Consider the following 27,828-nt stretch of genomic DNA (forward strand, 5'->3'; position numbering starts at 1 on the left):
AGCTTTTTTCGTCTTTGGGTAATTTTAATCCAAAATGTCATACATTTGAAACCCAATTGTGCAAAAAGTTTCTCTCTTTCTTATTTATTTATTGTTTGTTTGTTTGTTTGTTTATTATGGTGATATTGGTTAATGAAATCCAATAAGTTTCAGCTATACACTTTTAACAGTATATTTACACTCTGAAAAGTTTCTCTTTTCTATTCAATACTTGCATTTATCTTTAATAAGTATCAATTTATGAAAGTCTAATAAGAGCCAAGATTTAGCTTAAAAAATTACTTTGTGAGCTTGCGGCTTGGGCCTCTACGGGAACAATGTTGTTCTGCTGTAGCCCCACCTTCTCGCAACACCCAATTTACTTGCTTTCTTTGAGCGGAATTATTAATATATTTTTATCTGGTATAGTGCTTTTTTTTTTTGACACAGTGGACAGAGGAGATTTATATGCTAAAATGGTCAGATTTTATTTGGGGCTTAAAACTTACTGTGCAGTTGAAAATTATATATATTTTTTCTGATTAAAAAGCATAACCATTTTTTTTGAAACAGGAATTATAACGTATTATAATTATAATATAATGTTATGATTGTATTTTTTAAATAAGATAATTTGTCTATAACATATGATTGCTGTAAATGAGTTGTGTTGGCACCAAATTTCTTGCCAGTAATGTTTGTTTAAGCTTAATCAAATTTGAGTAACACCATGTTGGTTTTCTTTAACATGGTTTTTCTGGTATTTCTGGTACTAACGTCTCCTGTAGCACTATTTTCTTTAATTTTTTATGTTTTAGTCAAGCAATAGTTTGCTACTATTTTACACATATATGTTTGGAATTTGTCTTAAGGAAAATGAGTAGGAAAAAGCAAAACACAACATTAGATTTTGACAACCTATCAGTTTCCAGGAATTTTTCTACTTCTAAAATGCATATTGAGGCCAAACATAGATAGATATAATGTTCTCTACTTATTTCTAACTCTGCTTCTTGCTGTCACATTAGCGGGTTGTTGCTTCTTTTTGCTTTATTGACCTTTCTGAGGATAGCTCAAAATAGTTTCTTGAATCTTCTAAAAGCCTAGAGAGACTTAAAGTTCTAGTCAAGTAGTTGCCTATACGAAGCTGCTTCCAGATAGGTTCTAAGCTCTGGCCATATGTTGCCTAACTTATGATTCAGCCTAATTTTCACTCCCATCTGTTTTCAGTCATTTGCTCCAAAACTATTTGGTCTATTTAAGCTGGCTTCTTTCTCTGAAACCTGTCCCTGCATGTCTGAGCCTGAAAGCCAGAAATTTATTTTAACCTTTTCTTTGATTGATCAATCTAGGGTACTCTACTGTTTGTATATTTCTTAAAGCAGTAGGTCTCAAATGGCTTTTGGTCTCAGTACCCACCCCTTTATACTATGAAAAATTGAGGACTCCAAAGAGCTTTTGTTTATCTTGGTTATATCTGTTGATATTTAGCCTATTTGAAATTAAAATAGAGAAAAGTTTTAAATATGTGCTTATTTATTTTAAAATAAGAACATGAAAAAATAAAATAACAACATAAATAACTATAGTTCCAAAAAAATTTAAGGGAAGAGCTTCAAATCTCTTTAATGTCTGGTTTAATAGAAAACAGCTGGATTTTCATCTCTGCTTCTGCATTCAATCTATTATGATATGTTGTTTTGGTTGAAGTATATGAAGAAAACCTGGGCTAACACAGATGTGTAATAGGAAAAGGAAAGATTCTTTTTTTCAGATCATTGTAGATAGTCTTTCTTCTTTGATACTACATCAAAACCCAAAAAGTGATACTTTCTTAAAGGTTAGCTGTTATATAGAATCTGAAACCACATCTGTGAACTTTTAATGCTCTATTACATTAAACTACATTGGCCTGTCTTGCCCTTTAAATAGATTTTTTACACATGTATGATTTGAACATCCATGAACCCTCTGAAAGGGTCTCAGGAAACTATAGGGATCCCTGGAGACCACTTTGAGAACTGCTGTCTTATAGTACCAAACTTGAAAAATAACAGCTGTTGACCATGTAAGAGGACTATAAGCTTTCCAATCATTTTAGTGCTTCTCAAAGGGTGGCTACTGACCATTTGTGTCAGAATTACACAAGGTACTTTTTAAAGTATAGATTCTTGGGCCCGTAAGCCAAGAAAATCCAGGAGGCCTATGAATCTATTTGTACAAGGTGCCCAGGTGAATATGCGAAAGACTTAGAACTATAGAGCTAACTTAATTAACCTTATTTTAAGAAAACTTAATTTCTAAAATTTGAGGAAAAGTCAAATGAAAGGAAATTAGTACTTGAATAGTCACATTATGAAAGTCTTTATTAACAATTAAAATTCATACTGACATCATAATTGGGCTATCTTAATTAACCATCTATTTTAATTAATAGTAGTGTAAATATCAGGAGTCAGCAACTAAAGCCAAATAGTAAATATGTTAGTCTTTGCAGGCATGAGGTCTCTGTTGTAACTACTCAACTTTGCCATTGTAACATAAAAGTAGCATAGGCAACATGCAAAGAATACATGTGTTCCCATAATACTTTATTCATAGGCACTAAAGTTTGAATTTCATATAATTTTCAAGTGTCACAAAGTATTCTTTTGATTTTTTTAAACCGTTTAAAAATGTAAAAAACATTCTTAGCTTGTGAGCCATACCAAAACAGGCGGCTGAAACAAAATTCATTGACATAGACATGAGTATGGTAGTTTTCAGAAGGGAAGGAGGGTGGAAGAAGGTTGAAGAGGGTAAAGAGGGTCAAATAATATGGTAGTGGAAGGTGACTGAACTTTGGAGGATGAGCACACAATGCAGTATACAGATGTATTCTAATATTGTACTCTTGAAACTTATATAATCTTATTAACCAATATCACCCCCAATAAATTTAATTTTTTTAAAAAAGATAGCCAACTGGATTTGGCCTGTGGGAAAGAGTTTTCCAATCCTTGATCATGTTTCTGAATGTTCATTTATATAATAAACATACAGGAAACGCCTATTGTATGTAAACTTTTGGAAATATATAATTTAGTTAGAAGTAGTTATACAGTATAACTACTTTCAGGAATTTAAAAAAGATGTGTCCATTTTTATATTCTATTTTGGGTATGTGGGAACATGTAACTAGGATCCAGGCCAGTCTCAACCTCTTGACTCATCTTTTGCCTATTATTCTTTTGCCTATTAGTCTTTTATAACTCTCAACCAGTATTCAAGTTGGTTAGCAAAGTGCTTTACAAAAACCTTGATATAAAACAATAAGGCTACTTAGTATAAGATGATAATAATATATGTGCCTTCTATATAACCCTTTGGGGGCTGTTGATTTACCTACTAATGAAATATTCTAAACTGTTTTTATGCTAAATGATAACAGTGGAAAATGAACCCAGAATTAAGAACAGAAATTTCAATTCCAAAATTATCTACTACCTAGCAAAATGTGAGTGTTCTTTGTTTTCTGGGGTTCCTATAACCTGCATTATAGTCTCACAGTTCATATGTTTTTTTGGGGATCTCCCTTTTCTAGATGCGATGCAGATCACAGTGGCACTGAGTATCCTATGGAGAATAAAATGTTGAGACCACTGTGGTGTAGAGCTTCAGTGTGTGTACTCTTTGTTTAGCAGCAGCTAAATTATCTTGGAGTATGAAATTTAGTATCCAGAACTGTGTTCTTGGAAGATAGCTGTTTTCTTTTTAGTATCATAAGGTAATGGAACCCATAGAGTTTTGTTTGGGTGCCTGTCTAAATTTTTAGGTTGTTTATAGCTGAGCTGGAAGGCGTTCAGTACCTACTAAGCTTGGTTTTAGATCTCTTTATTTCCTTTGTGACAGATAGTTGGGGCAGTTTCTAAGTGTTTAATATAAGTAATACTCATTATTAGGGAGCATTCATGGGATTCTGAAAATGGGTCCTTGAAGGCAACAAAGGAGGAACTATCTTGAACTGCTTGATTTCTCTTGTGTATCGATATGTTTAAGTTTCCACCATGTCTATTTCTATATGAAGCTTTATAATTTTAGAAAGTTTTTTTTTCCGGTAGTCTGTTTTAAAGTTAATTTGTTAGTGGAGAATGAGCAAATTTTGTATGGTTTGTAAATGTAATATTTAGTGCTTTAGAATAGCCTAGCAGATTTGGGCCTTTTTAAAAACTCATAGATGTGTTTTTTTTGAGTCATGCGGATAGACTTAAGTCACGCTGATTAACATTCTTTTTTATAATTAGATTACATTATAATTTTTTTTGATTTATTAAAAGCAACCTGTGAGCATTGTAGAGACTTTGAAAAATCTTGAAGTACAAAGAAAATAAAAAGTCACCTGGAATACTGTTATCCAGAGATAACCATTATTAACATTTATGTTAATTTCCTTATCTTTTTCTATGCTTATTAATTTGTTCATTTTTTTATAGATTTGGAATTATAGTGCATATGCAATTTTACATTAGGCCCCCCATGTATATATAGCATTTTTTCATATCATTAAATAGTTTTCAGAAACATTATTTTTAACAACTTAAATATAGTCTATTGTAAGGCAGTATCTTAATTTATATTCATCCATTCTTCTTCAACATTTAATTTAATTCCTGTTTTATTCTTTATAAATATGACCGTGATGAACATTTTAATATATAAATGGTCCATGTTTCTGGTTTTAGTCCTAGAAAGTCCTAGAAGAAGAATGATTTATTCATAAATATAAAGCGTTTTAAGATACTTAATGTAAATATTGCCAGAGTATTTTCCAGAAGGATTGTTTCAATTTATACTCCCCAAAGTTCTATATTAATTAAGCTGTCCTTTCTGCTGCATTCTTGACTAGCATTCTTTTATATTTAAAAATATATCTTAACAGCGCTAGCCTAGGTTTTGTTTTCCAGGATCAGTTAAGGGTTAACTTGACAAATACCTCCCTCCTTCCCATTTTTAACACTAACCAAAAACTATAAACTTCCTCTATGTTATTTGAATAAGAAAAGCATAGAATTGGTTGAGGTAGTCACATAAAGCACCTTAGGCACAAAGTAGTTGTAAGTATGTATTTAACTATGTCTTAAATATGTATAGCTTTAAGTACATAAATACCTGCACAGTGATTGTTTTGTGTTCCCAGCAGCTTTCTGCAAAAATTTGAAAATCAGTGTTAAATTTCAGTAAAGTATACTTGAATAGCGACTTCAGATTAAATCAATAAATATTTATTGAACATCACCTGTGTTGTATGTTGTGAGATGAAAGGCTTCCAGAAGCTTTGACCTAGATATCTATATTCAACCTCATTCCCCTTTGGTCACAGATAATACAGCCATTTTATTTTTATTCATGAAATTAAAGTAGTCCACTCCTCATCACTAACATCACTATTTCATTTCTTTCATAGAATTATTTGCTATTAATCTAAAATTATTTTGTTTACTTTGTCTCTTAGTATTTGTCTCTTCCTTTTAGACTATAAGCAATATGAGGGTAGAAACCTTGTCTGTCTCATTCACTGTTGAATGCTGGGGCCTAGAGTGTATGGTAGTCACTGAAGAAAATATTTAATGAATTAATGAATTTTAAAACTAAGTAAATTTACTTTTTGGTCCAGAAAGTAATTGTAGTTATCCATTTCAAACCTCTTACTTTTCAGATATTTTACCAAGACTGTTAACCCTACTTTTTGTGTTCTCGTTTATACCCTGAAATTGCTAGCAAAACAATTTGATAAATCACTAAAGAATAAATGAAATAGGAAGGGATCTGATATGTACACTGATCGCCTCTGACTTACAGATTAAGGCATCATTCTTTCCACTTACCTGGCATCTTTCATGCCGGGTGAAAAAGATTCTTTGCTTGTCCAAATTTTAGTCAGGCTCCTGAACCTTCTTTTAGGCCCATCTATGTACTTCCTTTTAAAAATCCAGGTTTAGCAAGAATCCCCCCACCCTCGATATCTGATCACCTTCTTATCTGCTCACCCTGGCCTGTCTTCAGCAAGAATCCTGTTAGGTCAGTTTAGCCAAAATCCCCTTCCCCTCATGTTTCTTTTTAGTAATTTTCCATCTACCAACACCTGATCCTGGTGCTTGGCTATAAATTCCAACTTACCCATGCTGGATTTAAGTCCAGTTCTATACTGAGGTCTCTTCCCCTGTTGCAATAGTCCTGAATAAAATCCTTATTTTACCACTTTACTCTCTAGCTCTGGTTTTTCTTTGACACAGATGAGTGATTCTTCTCCTTCTTCTTCTCCTCCTCCTCCTCCTCCTCTTCCTCCTCCTCCTCCTCCTCCTTTTTTTTTTTTTTTTTTTTTTACAAAGGCATGTTGTCTTTTTTATGTGCACTTTACCTGGCACTTAGTAGTCCCTAAATAATGTTTTTTGAATGAATGAATGATAGCTAGTTTGAACCCTTTCTAGATTTTCATGAACCTTTGATATTTATGGTACATATGCCCTTCTCATTTTTTGCACCTAGCATTATCTGCTTTTTGTTATTCGGAACCTAAGACCAGGCTCTTCGGTGTGTTTGTACATGGCTTTTATTCCTCACTGAAAGTTGAGCCATCTTATTAACATCAGTTAATCACATTAAACCAGGTCCAGAGAAGTGAATTTGTGGACCTCAGTAACAGACTCTATCTTCATTTTATTTAAAAAAAAAAAAAAAAAAAAAAAAAGCTACACATACATAATGAGAGAATCAATTTTTTTATTTGCACATTGACCATTTTAGGTTGTACTTCTAGCTATGGCAAAACTATTTAACATAGATTTTATCAAATTATCCCAGTAATTAAAAATCATACTCTAAACTTTGGATTTTCTTCACTTCCTTCCTAGCATTCAGATAACTCTCTCCTTTTTTTGAGTAAATACTAATTTTTATCGTTTATGTGTTCCTTGGCAGACTTGGCCTCTAGGACAGCCTTTTTATGCATTTTTTTCCCCCTGTTTTAAGATCTCCACTGAAAGCATCTCATTTCCCTTGGAGCTGTCTCTAAATGTGTTTCTCTTGCCTGTCATTTATTGCTTAGTTCTATGAAATGCTTTGGTTTCATCCTGAAGATCAAGAAGCAGAGGACAGTCATGAGTGCTATGCCCAGACAACGTGATCTCCTTGTCAAACAGTACAGTTAACAAATGGGCTGAGTTAAATTCTAGTGAATAGCAACATCATTATTCAAGATTTTACCTTTCATCTCAATCTGTTTATGCTTCAGAAATGTGTTGCTTTTTGTTTTTGAAGGGGTATCAATTTAACCTCTTATAATTAGAAGTTTGTTTTAAGTATCAAATAAGCAATGGCATTCTTTATACATAGCAATTGATTCAGCAGACTGGAGAGGAAACAATATTTTAAATGTTAGCTGGAAATTTTTTAAAAGGTAAGACAGATAATTATTTTTGTTAAATATTTAATTTTTAAAAAAGACAAAGTGCTTTAAAGTGAAAACATCAGAATGATGGAAAAGAAAAGGGGCAAGAGATTGAATGAATGATTTAAGAGTGATTGTGAGTATTTAAGAAAAAGGGCCTCCTTCCTCCCATTGTGATCTCTCTTTGGTGAAAATGGCAAACAAAAGCCAGCACATTGGGAAGGAAGCAGGAAATCCTAGTTAGTGACTGTCAGAATATTTAAAATGCTTCTGTTATATTTTAATGCTTTCCCTCCCCTCAACTTGTTTTTGCCTCCTACCCTTAAATTGCTTTTAGAAAGTCATGATTTTTCATCTCTATTTCCAAGTAAGCATGCAATTAAAAAAATATGGAAGACGTATCTTGTGACGTGATTGTACAAAACCAGGTTAAATTTTAAATTTTGTGATTTGAGGGAAACCATTCCAGAAATTATTTATTTAATCATTTCCTATGCCAATGCTGCTCCACTCCTCAGCCAAGACCCTTTACCTTCTCTAGGTAGAAAACCAAGAAAATAGCTTCAAATAACAGAGTCAAGGTAAAAATAAGGAATTCTGCTTAGTCCTTGTATCTTCTCTGGTCCTTGTACTTTACTGCTTGGTTGAAAATATATTAAAGGACCTTGTTGAAATAAAATTCTCATTTCATGATTATATTAGGAAAGCAGGTTCTGGGAATAGGAATCGAAATTATCTCCAGCACAGCAGTTGTTAGGAATTTTTCCAGAGATAAATTGCTTTCTAGAAATGCTTCGAGTTTTCAGCCATAATGGCTTTAGTTTGTGCACTTATTTACTTTTATTTACTTATATTTATTTTTGTACTATGTTGTAGTTCCAGAAAGTGCTAAAAAGTCATCATGTATTTAAACCAAACAAACCAAAAAAACCCCTTGTCCTGAGGCTGTGTAAAGAAGAATAAAGCTCTCATTTTCCCAGTACCCAATCATCAGCTCAAGCTGGCCTCTCCTAGGAAGAGAATTTATTGAAGCAATTTATCCTGGCTAAATGTGATATAAATCTGTGTACACCTAGGTACATACAGTCTCTCTTCCATTACAGCAATGCTGCAGCATCAGTTTTTTCACAGTTAGACCCTGTTACTATCACACTGAAAGATGACTAAGAGGCCCTTTCTATTTTACGGGGTACCCCACAATTTTAAACACCCATTAGTTGTGGAATTTACTGATCAGACTACCAGAAATACTGGTTTCCAACCCCAGATTCTTAAGAGAGTTGAAGAGAGGTCACCTAGCTACCCTCTGAGTTTTAAGCATGGTTTTCTGATTACCTGATCTAACCTAGCACTTTAACATTTTATTTTTAACGCAGGCCTGACGTTTTGGTTTATCTCCAATATAAAAATCCGAAATTTGGTTACAATTCTGAAGACGTTTCTAGGCATATTCAAGTTGCTGTTTTTCCTCTTTCACCTTCTGTCGTTCATATTCTTTCAAATATCTTTCTCTCTTATAGAGGATGTTTGAAAATGTCCTTTAAGAGTTTATAAAGAATGTTTTTTGTCCCCTTCTTTTTTTCTTCCACCTTTTCAAAATAATGTTTCATCTTCTTGCATTTCTAATTTTTATCCATCTCCACCTCTATTTTTATTCGTAGGAGGGATATGAGGTGTTTTCCCAACACATTCATATTAGAATTATTGTTCTTTGACAAAGAATTCCAATCAGCATTTCAAAAGTTCAGCTTCAATAATTAAAAACAACAACAGCATAAGTCCTGTTAAATTCTTCAGAGAAATGAAGAGGATAGATGGTGATGCCTTTTAGTGCCATTTCTTTATCCCCTGCAGCAGCACACATCTGTTGGCTACAACAGAGCAGCCCAAGAACTGTGGCCGAGAGAAGCACAAACAGCCGGAACATATTCACCCAGTAAACCCCCAAAGAGTCGACATTTGTTTTATTGCTGCGTTTAAAAACCTAGCCATAAATAGAATCAGAGGGGGAAGGGCACCGATATTTCTCCATTTGCCACAGACGATTGGGGGTGGGGAGGAGGCTCCCAGTGGGGAGAGAAGGTTTTTATTTTTATTTTTTATTAATGAAAATCATTTCCTGTGCAGCCCAATAGGATGGGTGCTTTGTTTTCTTTGGCAATAATTTGGGATAAATGGCCCTTGCCAACAGTCTCGTAGTTTATACACCAGGGAGCCAGATTATGGCCCTGTAAAATGGAGCACCCCTCCTATAATCCCTTAATTAATTAAATGACAAATTTTGGTCTTCTCTACTTCAGAAATATGGCTTCCGCATCAAGCATTCAGTGGATTTATCAACATAGGGAACTAACTATACTGGTTGTAGTTCAGCAGACTGTGTTGTATACTGTGGCAGAAAAGAAAATCTAGCAAGAGATTTGAAATTCCTTGACTTTAGGTTAAAACTTTTCTAATTAAAAGTTTCATTTGAGTAGATTATATGCCACTTGTCTAATGGGTCTCCCCAAAGTAGCCTGTGTTTACAGCTTTGATAGATGGCATTCTTGGAACACCTGTTTCTAGGCTTGATATTTTTGAAGCACTTTTTTTTTTTAAACTCCAGCATATTTAACATAACTTTTCCCCCTACCTCCTCCTCCTCAGCTCTGCTCTGCTATATGAAATATGGGAGACGACAGACCGTTTGTGTGCAATGCCCCAGGCTGTGGACAGGTACGTTTACAATATACTTTATTGTGAATGTCTTGTTGTGAATCAAAGTGGCTGTTTTATCACTAAGGGAAAGAGTTTAAAGCTGGCACTTTATGTGATCACTGGAGGTAATCAGATCAGAGGATTTGCAGTGTGTAAATCCAAGTTATGAGGAAGTATAGGCACTCTACCGTAATGAAATCTGCCTTGCTTTCTTTCATATTGTTATGCTACTGGTGTTTGTTTCCCAACATACCGTGTTGAGGAATGCATGTTGCTCTCTCCTAAACCTATCCATCTAAATACAAAGCAAGTTAAGAAATACCTTCTCCTCAACCTTCATGGATATAAAAGTCAGCTTAACACATTTGGATAGGCAGCTGAGAATGCACCTATTCATCGTTAACCCCTATTGGCAGAGTCTGTTGGATTTTTAAATAAGAAAAAAAAATGTTTCTTTTAACTGTTGATTCAGAAAATCATTTTTAGCAGCTAAGGCAGACATCTATCTAGGAAAGACAAATCCATCATAGAATCTGAGATTGCACAGCAATATATAAACTGCAAGACTTCTCAGCCATTTTCCCTGTCTGACACCATGAAAAACCTTGTTCTATATGTTAGCTGCCTCGTTATTGTTTGCATATGTGTATATTACGTGTCGGATATTTTTCCTCATATAGTTTTTTAATAAAGAAGTTTTTTGAAACTACCCCCCCTCCATTTTACACCCTCTTAATTCTTCTTCCTAAACCCTCCTCTACCACCATGTTACACAAAGAACAAGGAAAGGAATACAAAGAAAATTTTATCTGCCTTCATGAATTGATTTTATGGAACCTGAAAGGTTGAATTTTTGTTCAGTTAGGAATATGTCATGTGACTGTCCAGTGACACTTACTGGTGGCATGTGAGATTGCAGACTAGTTCTATTAAACATTGTAAATGCTTAGACAAAAAGAAGAGTTAAGTTCCAGAGATTCCTAAGAATTGGAATTTGAGAGGTGGATGAGATGGGGGTCATGATAGGAAATGTGCAGAAGGACAATTTCAAATTTCAGTAAATGCTGAAAATTTCAGAAAAGACTAAAAAAGTCATTGTATTCTAAGGATTCAGTATTGCAGGGAGTATTTCCTTCCTTGTCAAAGTTTTCAGCTTTATTGTTGACTGCATGTTTTCCCCCATGTGTTTCATATTTAATTTTTTTCAATAGAAGCCACTTTGAAAAATAGGGTAAATATGTTTCACTTTTCAGACAGCTTCATTGCAGTGTATATCTGAATCTGATCCCTCCAAATTTTTTTTATGAATTCACTGGTAAGAGTATTTAATGTGACTCCCATAATCGATACCTGGTACCTTTTTCATTACTCTTTTACTTTAAAAATCTGCATTTTTGGTGTAAGATTTACTTTTCTCATACTTAAATTTATTTTTCTTCATTTACTATGTAATCTACACAACACCTGTACCCCGTCTTATATGCTGTATGCCTCAAACCACCCAGACAAGGATTTAGAAAAATAAAAATGGATGATAAAAATAAAGGAATACACAAGAAAAGCATCTTTTAAGCTCTCAGAGGTAGAAAGAAATAAATAGGGTTTCTTCAGGCTGTCTCATCAGAAGAGAGTAATTTTCACTGAAATTTGAGAGCTCCCAAAGAGTTTTGTATTTGATTCTGTGTTTTTGTTTTATATTTTGGACTAGAGGTAGGAAAACAGGAGGGACTTTTTACTTTGGTTCCTTCTTATATCGTTGTGTTCTATTTACCATAAACCCTTTCCTTCCCTTAACTTCTCCCTCTCATTTCCGAATTGGTATTTTGATTATTAGGATTTATTATAATCTCTGGCATAGTTCCTATTTTTTTTTCCCTCATTGAGTGCAGAACTCAGGGAGATGGCTGCCTTCTTTTGGATTCAAGTTACTTGTTTCATAGAGGAAGAATAGAAGGCTGCAATGTAAAGCTTTGAAGGTAGCCTGATTTTTTTACCTTTTTGCATGTTAATACTTTGTGGTCAGGTGAGATTGTAGTTCTTTCTTTAGTTGTATTTAGTCTCCCTCCCAGTTTCTCCCATTACCTAGTAACAAATAACTATAGAGTGAGATCTCTACAAGATTTCCTGTGATTGCTTTGTGTTATATGAAGTAGCGAAAATCTGATAAAGGAGATAAATTTGGTAAAGTGAACTACCCTTGGCCTGTAGTCCAACTTCCTTATATCCCTTGAAAATGGTTTCATTCTAGAGCTACCTCGAGGCCTTGAAGCTATTGTCCACTGTCATTGATTTAAATTCTTTATTCCAGAAATTGTAGAAGAGTAAAAAGGTTCTGTAAGTCCCAGGAAGGGTAATAAGGACTGTGATAATTTTTGCAAGGCATGGTTTAGTACTTACTGCTATAGAAATCTCAAAAATCAGCAGCTTCTGTCTGAGGAAGAAAGAATGAAAGCAAATTATAAAGCAAGACACTGTTCTTAAAAATCAACCAACAAACAAAACTATAGGAACTTTGTATTTTTTCAATATCTGCTCCCTGCCCAGACTTTACTCTGTGTACCCCTAAACTCAGAAATCATCTTATGCCTTAATATTAAGGGAATGTGAAAGGAAAATTCACCTAAAATAGACTAGTTGATTGTGCTTTCCACCATATAATCAAAACCACCAGGCTTTCAATGGATACGTAAACATGTTTTGGTTGCTAGGTCTTTAATGGCTGTTATTTTTGGATTCTGTTCATGATCCACTTCCCAACAGTAAGTCTGATGTGACACAGCTGAGTTCTAAATATGCTGCATGTACTTTTTAAAAATAAGATGGCTGCCGAAGGTTGTGTTCTCTACATTCTATCTGAAAAGACAGGTGATAGGGTTTTTTGATCCTTCTCATTCCTATTCTCCGGTGGAGACTCTGTTTCTCTTAAGGCCTCATCACCCTCATGAACAAGAATTCAGGGAAAGCAATATTCCTGCTCATACTTCTCCATGGAATGTGGCAGCAGGAATAGTTAATAGAACTGTCTCCAGAGAATGGGTCATTGTTATTATGGCAGTAGTGCCTGAGATTCCATGTGGCAAAGGGCTGGTTGAATTTCAGTTGTATGGGTTTCTGATGTTTATAAGTTAGCATCTATTTAAAAACATCGTGACTATAAAATGGCTTTGCCTGTGTGTTATTTTTAAAATAATAGAAATATAGTTTGGTGCTGAATCGAGGAAATCTTATAAGTTTTTGATGCTTTGGGGGACACTTTTATTTGAAAGTGGATTATAAAGTTCTATTGTATGTGGAAGCAGGAATAATTACGTCTGTCAGTAATCTTGAATTTGAGATGTTATTTCATGTGGGTGGTTAGATAACTTACCCTCTAGATGCTTTTTGTCTAATTTTTATTACCAGCAGTCAACCAATTCCATATTCTTATACCTCCATCTCAAGCATAGACACTGGTTTGTAGTACAAATTATGTATATTTAAGTAGTCTTATGGTTACCATAATCAAGTCTTTGAGCAGAAGCTGGTCATATAAGCTTATTACTTAGAATGTCTATTTCCTTAAGAACAGGAACACATTTCCTCTGAGGAGATAGATACTACTTAATGGACAGTTAGTATCATCCCATCATTAGCCATTGAGGAAGGTTTCTGTCATAACCACTTGATATCAGCTCTGTCCTTTTAAGGAAAAATCCTTTGACTGTTTTTCTGTCCTGTGTAACCCCGAAGGGCTGTTACTCTTTTTTTTTTTTTTTGTTCTCCGGGGGATATCTACTACCAGATCTTTTCTTCTCCCAGAGAGCATTTAGGTACAAATTGGGGGTTCTGTTCATACCTTTCTGAGACATGAACATAGACCTCCAGGGCCCATTTTCCCTTTCTAAGGCCAAGAATAGCAGTAGAGCTCTAGTTGTGGTGGGATTGAGGGCAGCTTCTTATACCTCCTTATCTTGTAATATAGTAGGAATAATGTTTATGATGCTGTAGTCCTGGCTTCAGTGGCATTTAACCAACCTCCAATGCTGTTTATTGCTTTGTATCCTCTGCCTCCATGAACATTATCCCTTAAATCTCTATTGCTTCGTAATATATGAGGCAACAAATAGCTTCTATGATTGGTTAAATGCTGGCATGCTACAAAGGTATATGTTTTATTGCCTGTATAACACGAATCTATAGAGATTATATCTGTTATCCCAGCCCTCCCATTAAATGGGCCATACTTGTACTATGGGATTCTGGATTTTTAATTCTGTCCCTTTGGCAAGTTTCCCTATTACCTGGCATTGGCACAAAAGAAAAGGAAGGAAGGATGGGTTGGTGCTGATTACTGATTCTTTATGTTAAGGGAGCATCTTGAATTGAAAAATAATAAGGGAAGAAATGGCTCTGGTCAGTAAATGCCATTTGTGGTGGTATATGCTATCTTTACATGCTTCGACAGGTGAGGGCAATTTCAGGCAAACAGACAAGCCTTTCTTCCTCACCCCCTGCCAAGAGTTTAAAAAAATTCAAATTTTTATTTAATAATTCATATTTCATTCAATAATTCATTCAGTTCCCATCTGGTAAGAGTGCCTGCATGCTGACAGGCAGCTGAAAATACACTGCATTATACACAATTAGGCCAAATGCTAACCTTGTTTTTGTACTAATATGTTGATTTTGCAATAACTTTTGGTCTAGTCTGAGTATGCTGCAGTTTTATGTAACCTTGAAAGTTAGGTATTGTGTAGATGAAACCGGGACTGGGATAAAAGCAAATGTGGAGGTGTTAAGAACAAGGAATTAAATCCAAGTTTTAAAGCATCAGATCTGGCACTCTTGACACTTGTCCTTAGAAACATATGGTTGATTATTTTAGTTTTTCACATTATAGTTATTATTATGTTACTAAAAGTATAGTAGATTAAAAGCATCCTTGTTCCAGTCTGCCAGAAAAAAAAAAAAGAGAGAGCAAGAGAGAGAAAAGAAAAGCTGCATGAACCTAATTGTAGCTATACCCAAAAAATTAAGGTAAAATTTTTCAGTTATTATCTCTTGGTTTTTTTTGACTTAACATTTGAAACAGGAGCCCAGGAACTGTTCTCATAGCATTCGTGATAAAAATAAAAAAATAAAAAATTCCTGTATTATCGTATCTCAGTTCTTCCTAAGTTACGAGAGGGACTCTTTCCTAGTCCCTTTTTTTACAAACTGCCGAGTTTATAAAGTGCTTCTGGATCTGAGAGGCTATCCTTCATTAATCCCTCATTTGCCACCCCTGCAAAACCGTATATACATAAGTTGTTAACTTACAAGATATTGTCATCATTATATAGAATTCTTCATTTTATCAAATACTCTTCCAGCTAATGCAGCAGATTGAAGAACAGCCAGTGTGCTCCCTCTCTCTGGTTAGCGTGTTTCTTTAATGCAGATTGACTTGCTCAGCAGTCCCATTTTGTCTGAAGCCCTTGTTAGGGCCTACTCTGTATGCGGATTCATAACACATCTGTGTGTATATCCACAGTGCTGTATAAATAATAATAAGTAATCACCAGATGGCCTATAACTGCTCCTCTGGACCCTCTGGGTCTCTTGAAGCTGTTAGTAAAGTCTTCTGGCGTTTTGCTGGGGAAAACTTGTCATAGATTTATTTCTAAAAAAATTTAAACTCACAACTGGGTGTTTAGGACTTAGATAGTACTGTCTGTGTTGTAAATATTTAACAGGCTTTGTACAATGACAAGTAAAAGCATCATTACTAACCACACACAGTGGCTGTGGAGCTGTTCTTCCCTCCTGGCCATTTAGAAAGGAAACAAAATGCCAATAAATTGCGCATTATGAAACAAGGTGCAAGAGATGCTCTGGAAGCTTTTTCATAGGAGAAGAAAGAGAGCATCCATGTTCTGCTCAAAGGATGTAAACTTAAGCTTTTTAACCATATGCAGTAACTTAAATAAAACCCAATGCCCCTTTTAAATTGGACTTTATAATATAAGAAAAGCCTCTTGAGCTTGAGTTTGGTGAGAGCCAGGTCGTGATCTTAACTGAGTCTTTATAACCAAATGATAAACCCCTTTGAAAGGATTTATAGTTATATTAATAAAGACTTAGTTATTTACTTAGCTAAATTTTTAGACTTTTAGTTATGTTTAAATATTTGACATATATTGTTTGCCAATATTGTTTATAAAGCAAAACATCTTTATTTTTGTCATCTTTTTATTCATTTTTGTAAAAAGAGTTATATGTTTTGTTTTTTGGGGGGAAATTTATTCTGCTTATAATTTTTTGGGCTATATTTTGCTATTACTAATCCCCTTGCTCCAATACCTATTTCGGGGTGTTTGCTTAATATAGCAATACATATTTTTCAAAATCAAAATAGAACTGATTACCTCTAAATTTTAGTGTTGTTTAGTCTTCTCTTTATTTGTCATAACAAAAAGGTTTTAAATAGACATTGGATATCTTAATTCTCAAGCCTAGTTTCCTTTTGTTTGTTGATGGTTAAATCTATTTAACCACAGAGGGACTGTCCTATAAATTGTAGCAAATGGCTGCTACTTTCGAATTAGGATGTGTAGAAAGCTTTTCTTTTTTAAAATCTCATCTTGAAGAAATGACATGAAATGACATACAAATTGTGAGGGAGAAATGCTGCTATTAATAGTTTGTTATAGGTAGATTTTGCTTTTTAAATCTCCCACACATTTATCAGGTTAAGGATAGGATTTCAAGAAGGAAAGCATCATGAAGAAAAGATGGAAGCTTTGGGGTTTATATTTTTGTAATAATGCCTTTGTGTTTTACTTTGAATTTTTTTTGTGCAGTGAACTACGCTACCTAAGATTGTGCTTTGATAAGAATCTAGACTTTATGCAGTTGTCACGTGAAAGTACAGAGAGAATGAGAATGAATTTTGTAAAATTAGCCCATTCCCAGTCTGGCACACCATGTGCCCTGTGTGGCTTCTGATTCTGCTGGCAGATTGAAGAGCTGAACCAACTTCTGCTCTAAAGACTAAAATTTAAAAATGCTGGCCATCATTCCTGCTTTTAAATCTTGTTGTTCACATCAATGATGTCAGATTTTGAGCAAACATAGTTCTGTCTTTAGATCCCAGGTGGAATTTGCAATTCCCTGGATTGGAAGGAAAGAGTTCTTCCTTTTTGCCTTTGAAAAACTTGAGTAGCTCTGCAGGGAAAATCTGCAGAATAAATCTGCAGACTTGCCATGTCCTTTGAGTCATTGTAGAAAGCTTGAGTGCTCTGTTTGGCATTCAGCAGATTGGCTGTCAGAATTGCAGCTCTGCTTATCAAAGACATGTCTCTCGAAGAGCCATTAATGTTATTCCAGAGAGAATCATCCTGTGGCAAAAGGAACACCTCTTTTTTTTCCCCAAGGGTCAGATCTTCTTTTGCTATTGGGCAATTATCCCTCGATTTTCCTGAAAAATACTTCAGTCTGCCATAAAGATTGGCACCAGCACAGATTGCAGATTTGGTTACAATGACAAACTGATTTCTTAGCCACGAGGAAAGGTATCAGGGTGACACTCGTAAGTATGCCAGAGGCTTAATGGTGGAAATTTTTCTGCTGAGTAGTTCAATGCCTCTTTTAGCTTGGCTTCTCTTCTTTTTCTCTGAGGGACATAACATTTGCTTTAGTTTTTGCACAGTAGTCATTATGAAAATGCTGTGTGAGGTTGTCTTTCTCTCTTTCCCTCACTTCCGCAAGCCTCTTTCCTTGCCCTTGATTATTGTCCTCTGCAATTTGAGATCAAGCCATATAGTCTAATTTTTTACTTTTTGCTTTCCTCTTATACAGCTTATCTTTACTCTTATTAGCCATTGTACCTGGTGGGAATTATTAACCAGTACTTCCTCTGATTAAAAAAAATAGATTAGTTTTTACATTTACAGAAAAAAAAAAATGAGCGTAAAGTACAGAGTTCCCATATACTACTCTCGTTTTATTGTGGTACATTTGTTAAAACTGATGAGCCAATCCTGATATATTATTATTCACTAAAGTTTACATTAGAGTTCACTCTTTGTGCTATACATTTTATGGGTTTTGACAAATATATAATAAGAAATAACATGTGTCTACCAGTACAATATGGTATAGAATAGTTTCATTGCCCTAAAAATCACCCATTCATTCTCCCTCCCATACCCCTAACTCCTTTAATCTTTTAACTATCTCCATAGTTCTGCCTTTTCTGAATATCATATAGTTAGAATTGTGCAGTCCTCTAATTTTTTTTAAGTTGTAAGCAGATAACCATGCGATTGGGAATAGCTGGACAAATGGGGAGAGAAAATTAGACATGTGAGGTCACAGATCCACTGTCCCTCTAAAAGTCCAAGAGTCTATCCAGAGATTTAAGTGGCCAGCCTTTATTCTCTCTTTGATTTTAAAAGATTGGGCTTGCCTAGTAACTCTTTACTGATTCTAGGTGTTCAGAGCAAAGACAGGATGAACACTGAATGTGGCTATATCTGTGGAGTCAGGGTATTAGGGCTGGGTGAAGCAAGAGGAAGTAGAACCCTTTTCTTCTGTCGAGCTTGAGGACTATTAAGTCTCTCCTTTCCCTCCCTCCCATGGGTAGCCTTATATATATATGATTGAAAAAAATCAGTATATCAAAAAGATAAACAGGAAGGATTCCCCATCCAAAAATAAACCCTTTGTACGTCTACATTTAGATTCATGTAAATTAATAAGTTATTTAAAAAATATGAAGCTATAATTCATACTTTAGTGTTAATTAGTTTAACCACGGATGTAATTTTGGCTACATACAGGAATGGAAGTTTTCATTTGGGTTTAGAGGCTAGTAGATAAGAACTGGCTTAGGTGGAATGGCCCCCAAGCAAAGGAGACATGGCGACTTATGAGGATGTCAGAAATAACATTTACTTCTTTGTCTCATTTTGGGATATCTTAACTTTCTTCTATAAGCTAGTCGAGAAGTATAAATCCTTAGGCATGGCCCTAGTAAACACTGGAAGCAACTTAATTCTCTTTGGATAGAAAAAGAGAGAGATTTCTTCTTTTTCCTGCTCTGGAAAATTTAGATTGATAAAATATGGAGGAAGGAGAGTGACCTCATTTCTCTAGTTTTAGAATTCAAGTTTCCTATCTACTTAGAATTTAAACTACCTGGTATTGGGTAAGGTCTCTTTTCATAGAGATATTAACTCTTTATCTTGCAGATTTGGCTGCATATGAGAATCTTTCAATCTTGACCTCAATACTAATTTAATTTCCATACTTACTGAACCAAAATGACTCTGGTAAAATGAACATTAGCCTAGGGAAGGCTCTATGGCATGGTGTTCAGGATTAACATAATTAGTGCAGGCCAACAACTCACGTACACATAAATACACATACAACTTGGAGGAAATGTTGTGTTTATATAATGTTCAAGAAAATTGTCTTCCACCCAGGGGATCATATGGGGGTAATGAGAGAGAACAAATTATAAAGAAAATTGTTTAACTTTATCAGTGTAATAATAATAACAGCAGCAGCAGCAATAATAATAAAAACTGAGCTCTTATCATGAACTGTGGAAAAGTGCTTTACAGGTATTATTTTATTTAATCCTAGAAATTCCTTAAGGGGAGATATAATATCCCTATTTTACAGATGAGAAAACTGAGGCTCAGAGAGGTTAAATAATTTGTACAAGATCACTCAATATTATGTGATGGAGCTGTAATACAAAAAGACTCCAGACCAGCACTCCTAACTACTAGTCTAAACTGCTTCCTTATTCTCTTTCATATACATAAAATATGCATATCTAGTGGAAGAAAAAATGAATAAGTAGTGGTTTTTGGTAAATAGGCCAAATATAATCAGTTAAGTACATCCTAGCTATAGTCTGTTGCTGATCTAGGCATCTGGATGCCATACTAGAGAGTTGGATCGGCTGCTGAGCTCTGCCTTTACAAAAAGATGAGAATGCTTACTAAAATGAAGAGACCTCTCTGTAACTGCCTCAGCCTTAATCTATAATGTCTTTTTTTTTTTTTTTTTTTTTTTAAATCTGCCTGGGAATGCTGCCGAAATATGTCTAACTCTCTGTGAGATAAACAACCATCGTTTTGTAGCAGGGACATGATTTTAAGATGGAAAAGAAAATTTTTGACCAATAAGAAATGTAGATAGAGCTAGAAAGCTGGAACCTAAAATTCATAGCATACTAGTAGGCCCAAAGAAGCATTGTAGTATCATCTTTGTGCATTCTAGACTGCATCACTTCCTAATTCATATTTCCTTCTTCCCCATCTTAGTTTTATGGCTGTAAGTTTCCAGATGCAAAGAATGGTATCCGGGTCATTTGCTTTGTATAGTGCCATGTAGTAATGCAGCTTTTGTTATAATAACTACCATATTTAATTGGTAACAAGAGGAATTATTATGACTAAGGCAGAATTAAGGTATGATTCGAAGTATGTTAACAGTGTAGGGAGATGTATAATCTGCCCAGTGATTGGTAGCTTGTTTATTCTCTGACATTTTTGACATTAGACTACATGGAGGGTCTTACCTTTTGAATAATAAAATTCTTCTTCACTCATATTTCACATCCTCTCCTTTGACTTCATAACACTTCCATATATCTGCCCTTTCATTTTTCCCTTACACAAACTATGGTCTGTTAATACAGCAGAGGTTTAATTTATCATTGGAAGTGAAAATCTATGACTAAATAGATACATGGAAATATTTATGTGAAATAATTTGTGATAAAAATATGTAGACTACACAGGATCAAAAGAGATTAGAGACTCATGGTGGATGTTTATAGTAAAGAGATTTTTTGTATGTTTCATCTTAATGTCTTTATCTTTTACTGGAGAGTTGCTTAAAATATATTTTTTCCTTCTTGATTCTGATATTGATTCATTGTATAATTGTGGACTATGTGACATTAACTGTATTCAACTGCAGGAAATATCTGACTGAAGTCTTGTCTTTTTGTCTTCTGACCATGAAGTCAAATTCTTGGCTTCAGAGCTGAGAATGCCTTATTAGGCAAGTACACAAACTACTAAGATGATCACTCTATGTGTCCAAAGATCTCATTTGTTTATTTTGCTGGGTGCCTTGGACAGACCAGTTAGTTGTGTATGTGTACGTGTGTGTGTGTGTGTGTGTGTGTGTGTGTCCCCTGCCAGGAGTTCCTGTAAAACTATGAATACAGCGGAAAGGTGATTCAGAGCAGCAACCTGTCGAACATAGACTACAAACTTGGCTGCTATCAGACAGTGAGAGCTTAATAAGACAGATACTTTCTTTTGAAGTTTTAATGCTCCCTTTTAATGCTAAACTTCAGTTACTTTGTGTCTCTGTTCTCAAAATAAAAACAAAATGAAAATTTAACTGGCATCAGTTACTTGTATCAGGTGAAAAAAGTTGCTGAGATAATTTTAAAGATCTCGGTTGTGGTGTATAGGTGAAGTTAGCCGCATAATACCAGGGAGTGTAGATAGTATGACAGACATCTATCACTTCAGTGAGCATTATTTTTCAACACAGTGGCAATCTGTGTGCATTAATTTTTTCACTGTATTCATAACTTTAGACATTTTACTTCAGTTTCAAGATATTTCTTAGGACTCAGGAAGAGACCGTGTCCACTTAGGCTGTATTGGGAGATGACAATAACAGTGGTTACTGTAAAATGTTCAGGGGTCTAGGTGTCTAAATATGTTTATAAGGTACCATATTAGATTCAACAATTCAGCTATTTCCTCTTTGGCCTTTCCTTTTCTTCCCTTCTAAGTTTTACCTAGGTAATTGCAAAAGTGGAAAGGGGAGACTTTATTTCAGCATTCTTGCACTTTACATGTATTTGAAACTAGCCAGACAAGGCCTTATGGAGGCTTACACTTTCAGTTATGTACATATGAGTTCTCAGAGGAGAGAGAGTAGTGTGCACATATGTAGCAGCTCTTGGCGGAGGCAGTGGTTAAGGTTTGAACATATTGTACCTTGTTGGCTATTCTCTTAGTCCTAAGGGACGCATTTTACTCCTCCACAGACAGTAATCAGCTTGTCAGAGTCAAGTAGCTTTTTGTTTTTTCTTTATCTAGTAAAATGCAGTGGGATAAGCCTTTCTGGGAAGCGATTTTTTTTCCTTACCGCATGAACAGAAGGTCGTGAATGCTGTCTCTGAAACAAAAGGAAAGTGGTGATAGAAAAATCAGCAGCTAGGGCATAATTGGATTGGAGTTCTGTGAAAAAGACAACAATTATGGCTTGGAAGCTGGATTTTCTGCTATGTTGTGCTTTTCTGTCTTAACATTAGATTAATAAGCAATGAGTACCCTGCTTCAGGCTTAATTTTTCAGGCTTTTTTTTCTGAGCACTCTATGAGAATAAATGTGTGACAAGCTGTTTTACTTAGTGGTTGTCAATTTTTTAAAAGACTTTTCTGTTTTTAGAGCTCTTTTAAGTTCACAGGAAAACTGAGAAGAAGGTACAGAGAGTCCCCATATTTATATTCCATTCCTCCACGTATGCATAGCCTCCCCCATTATCAACATCCCCCACCAGAGTGGTACAATTGTTACAACCGATTAACCTACACTGACTTGTTATAATCACTCAAAGTCCATAGTATACCTTAGGGTTCGCTCTTCGTGTTGTACATTTGATGGGTTTTGTCAAGTGTATAATGACATGTATCAATCATTATATTATCATATAGAGTATTTTACTCCCCTAAAAATCCTCTGTGTTCTATCTATTAATCCTTATCTCCTCTACTCTCCCACCCTCTGGCAACCCCTGAACTTTTTAGTGTCTTCATAGTTTTGCCTTTTCCAGAAAGTCAAATAGTTGGAATTGTACAGTATATAGTCTTTTCAGATTGGAATCTTTCACTTAGTACTATGCATTTAAGATACTTGCATGTCTTTTCATGGCTTGATACCTCATTTCTTTTTAGCACTGAATAATATTCCATTATCTGGATGTACCACAGTTTATACATTCATCTACTGAAGGATATCTTGGTTGCTTCCAAGTTTTAGGAGTTATGGACAAAGCTTCTATAAACATCCGTGTGTGGTTTTTGTGTGGACATAGTTTTCAACTTCTTGGATAAATACCAAAGATCATAATTGCTGGATTGTATGGTAAGAGAATGTTTAGTTTTGTAAGAAACTGCCAAACTGTCTTCCAAAGTGGCTGTACTATTTTTTGTTCCCACCAGCAATGAACGAAAGGTCCTATTGTGTCACACCTTCACAAGCATTTGATGTTGTCAGAGAACCAGATTTTGGCCACTTAAATAGGTGTGTAGTGAGATGTCATTATTGTTTTAATTTGCATTTCTCTGATGAGATGACTTATGTGAAACATCTTTTCATATGCTTTGCTGCTATCTGTATATCTTCTTTGGTGAGGTGTCTGTCAAGGTCTTTGACTATTTTTTGATTGGGTTGTTTCCTTATTGTTGAGCTTTAAGAGTTCTTTATATATATTTTGATAACAGTCCTTTATCAGATATATCTTTTGCAAGGATTTTCTCTCAGAGTGTGGCTTGTCTTCTCATTCTCTTGACATGTCTTTCACAGAGAAGTTTTTAATTTTAGTGAGGTCTAGCTTATCAATTATTCCTACACCAGTGAATTCTTCCAGTCAAAGAAGATATAATACCTTTTCTCCTCAAACTCTTCCAAAAAATTGAAGGGGAGGCAATACTTCCCAACTCATTTTATGAGGCCAGTATCACCCTGATACCAAAACTTAGTAAAAATAACACAAAAAAAGAAAACTACAGACCAATATCTCTCATGAACACAGATGCAAATATCCTAAATAAGATACAGCAACAATCAAGTGGGCTTCATCCAAGAGGCACAGGGATGGTTCAACATACGCAAATCAATTAATGTGATATAACACATAAACAAATTAAAAAATAAGAATCATATGATCATATCAATAAATGTAGAAAAAGCCTTCAACAAGATACAGCACCAATTTATGATCAAAACACCAAAATCGGTATAGAAGGAAAGTACTTTAACATAATAAAGGCCATATATGACAAACCCTTAGCCAACATTATATTTAATGATGAAAAACTAAAAACCTTCCCTCTAAGATCAGGAACAAGGCAAGACTGTCCACTATCACCACTGTTATTCACTATGAAATTGGAGGTGTTAGTGAGTGCAGTCAGGCAAGAGACAGATAGAAAAGGCATCTAAATAGGAAATGAAGAAGTCAAACTGTCACTATTCATGGATGACATGATTCTCTATGTAAAAAACCCTAAAGACTCCACAAGAACACTACTAGAAACAATAAGCAAATACAGTAAAGTCTCTGGATACAAAATCAATGTTCAAAACTCCATAGTGTTCCATATCCTAATAATGAAATGTCAGAAAAAGAAGTGGAAAAAATAATTCCTTTTGCAATTGCAACAAAAAGAATAAAATACCTAGGAATAAATGTAACAAAATATGCGAAAGACCTATATATTGAAAACTGTAAGACCCTGTTAAAAGAAATCAAAGAAGGTACAAAGAAATGGAAAGATATTCCATGTTCTTGGATTGGAAGAATCAACATAGTTAAAATGACCTTATTACCTAAAGTATTATACAGATTTAATGCAATACCCATCAAAAGTCCATCAGCATTTTTTTTAAAGAAATAGAACAAAAAATCATCAGATTTGTATGGAAGCACAGAAGACCCCAAATTGCCAAAGCCATCCTGAGAAAAAAGAACGAGGCTAGAGGCATCACTCTGCCCGACTTCAAATTATACTACAAAGTGACAGTAATCAAAACAGCATGGTATTGGCAGCAAAACAGACACATGGACCAGTGGAACAGAATTGAGAGTCCAGAAGTAAACCCATATTTATATGGGCAAATAACTTTTGACAAAAAGGCCAAAAATATACAGTGGAGAAAGGAAAGCCTATTCAAAAATCGTGCTGGGAAAACTGGAAAGCCATGTGCAAAAGAATGAAACTGAACTGTTGTCTATCACCATACACCAAAATTACCTCAAAATGGATTAAAGGCCTAAATATAAGCCCTGAAACAATAAAATAATAGAAGAAAACATAGGAACGAAACTCAAAGACCTTAGATTTAAAGAGGATTTTGTGAATTTGACCTCAAAGGCAAGGGAAGTAAAAGCGAAAATAAATGAATAGGACTACATCAAACTAAAAAGCTTCTGCTCAGCAAAAGCAATTGTCAACAAGGTAAAGAGACAACCATACAAGTGGGAAAATATATTTGCAAGCAACACCAATAAGGGCCTAATATCCAAAATATGCAAAGAACTCATATAATTAAATAACAACAACAACAACAACAAAAACGATCCAATCAAAATATTGGCAGAGGACATGAACAGACACTTCGCTCTAGAGGACATACAAATGGCCAACAGATATATGAAAAGATGCTCAACATTGCTAGCTATTAGGGAAATGCAGATCAAAACCACAATGAGATACCACCTCACACCTGTTAGAATAGCTATAATCAACAGGACAAGTAATAACAAATGTTGGAGAGGATACGGAGAAGAAGGGTCCTTCATACACTGCTGGTGGGACTGCAAATTGGTACAACCACTATGGAAACAGTATGGAGTTTCCTCAAAAAATTAAGAAGTGATCTACTATATGATCCACCAATCCCTCTACTGGGTATTTACCCCCAAAACTTGAAAACTCATATCCGAGAAGATATTTGCATATCTATGTTCATAGCAGCAATATTCATAGTGTCTAGGACATGGAAACAACCAAAGTGTCCTATGATAGATGATTGGCTAAAGAAGCTGTTGCACATATATACAATGGAATATTACTCAGCTATAAGAAGAGATGAAATACTGCCATTTGCAACAACATAGATGGACCCTAAATAATCATACTAAGCGAAATAACCCAGACAGAAAAAATTAAAAATCACATGATATCACTTATATGTGGGATATAAACCTAAAAGCAACAAATGAACAGGACAAACAGAGACTCAGGGACATGGACAATGGACTAGTGGTTACCAAAAGGTAGGGGGGAGGGAAAAGCGGGTAGGTAGACAGGGTGCAGAATTTAAATCATTTCTTCAATTAAAAAAATAAATACATTATTTTTTAAAATTTAAAAAAATAAAACATTAAAATAAAAAGTCATCACTAAACCCAAGATTAACTAGGTTTTCTCTTACGTTATTTTTTAGGAGTATTATAGCTTTGCCTTTTACCTTTATGTCTATGATTCATTTTGAGTTAATTTTTGTGAAGAGTGTAAGGTCTGTGTCTACATTATTTTTTTGCATGTAGATGTTGAGTTGCTCCAGCACTATTTGTTAAAAAGATCATCTTTGCTCCTTTCTATTGCCGTTCCTCCTTTGTTGAAGAAGTTTACGTGAATCTGTTTCTAGGTTCTGTATTCTGTTCCATCGATCTTTTCATGTGTTCTTTCAGCAATACTACACCAATTACTATAACTTTAATAATATATCTTGAAGTTGGGTAGTGTCAGTCCATCAACATTGTTCTCATTAAGTATTGTGTTGGCTATTCTGGGTCTTTTGCCTCTCCATATAAAGTTTAGAATCAGTTTGTCGATACCCACAATAACTTGCTGGGATTTTGATTGGCATTGGATTGAATCTATAGATCAAGTTGGGGAAGAACTGATATCTTTACAATAAATATCCATATATTTAGTTTTTTGCTTTTGTTAATCAGAGTTTTGTGATTTTCTTCATACAGATCTTGTACATGTTTTGTTAGATTTATACCTAAGTATTTCATTTTGGGGGATGCTAATGTAAATGCTATTGATATAATTGAGTTTTAATTTCAAATTCCACCTGTTCATTGCTGGTATATAGAAAAATATTTGACTTTTATATATTAACCTTGTATTCTACAACTTTGCTATGATCACTTATTAATTCCAGGAGTTTTTGTCCATTCTTCTGGATTTTCTGCATAGATCATATCATCTGTGATCAAGATAGTTTTATTTCTTCCTTACCAATCTATATCTTTTATTTCCTTATCTTATTGCATTAACCAGGACATGCAATATGATGTTGAAAAAGAGTGTTGAGAGTGGGGGCCAGCCTTGCCATGTTCTTCATCTAAGCAGCAAAGCTTCAAGTTTTTCACCATTAAACATGATATGTTAGCTGTACGTTTTTTGTAGATTTTCTTTAACAAATTAAGAAAATTCTCTATTCTTAGTTTGCTGAAAGTTTTTATCATGAATGGCTATCGGATTTTGTCAAGTGCTTTTTTTGATATGATCATGTGATTTTCCTTCTTTAGCCTGCCGATGTGATGAATGATATTAATTAATTTTTACAGGTCGACCCAGCCTTGCATACCTGGGATAAATCCCACTTGGTTGTGGTGTATAATTCTTTTTATACATTGTTGGATTTGATTTACTAATATTTTGTTGAGCATTTTTGACATCTATTTTCATGACAGATATTGGCCTGTAGTTTTCTTGTAATGTCTTACTCTGGTTTTGGTATTAAGTAATGTTGGCCTCAGAGTAAGTTAGAAAGTATTCTTTCTGCTTCTGTTCTCTGGAGGAGATTGTAGAAAATTGGTATAAGTTTTTCCTTACATTTTTGGTAGAATTCACCAATGAACCCATCTGGACCTGGTACTTTCTGTTTTAGAAGGTTATTTGTTGATTCAATTAA

At 34.7% G+C, this 27,828-nt stretch overlaps 1 protein-coding gene across 5 annotated transcripts in view; it reads left to right on the forward strand.

The window, feature by feature from the left end:
- LOC107509862 (cyclic AMP-dependent transcription factor ATF-7) overlaps positions 1 to 27,828 on the forward strand; it is a 70,641-nt gene that overhangs the window by 6,077 nt on the left and 36,736 nt on the right. For 3 of the 5 annotated variants that reach the window (XM_016142750.2, XM_016142751.2, XM_016142754.2), the window contains exon 2: positions 10,052 to 10,120. The exons of 1 other annotated variant lie outside the window; for it this stretch is intronic. In XM_016142750.2, the coding sequence (XP_015998236.1) occupies positions 10,073 to 10,120 (48 nt within the window). In that variant the 5' untranslated portion in view covers positions 10,052 to 10,072. Of the gene's footprint in view, positions 1 to 10,051; positions 10,121 to 27,828 lie in introns of those variants that run through there. One more of the 5 variants, XM_036236047.1, reaches the window with a different exon arrangement.

Source organism: Rousettus aegyptiacus, unplaced genomic scaffold (genome assembly GCF_014176215.1).
Source record: "Rousettus aegyptiacus isolate mRouAeg1 unplaced genomic scaffold, mRouAeg1.p scaffold_m13_p_2, whole genome shotgun sequence".
Classification (NCBI taxonomy): Eukaryota; Metazoa; Chordata; class Mammalia; order Chiroptera; family Pteropodidae; genus Rousettus; species Rousettus aegyptiacus.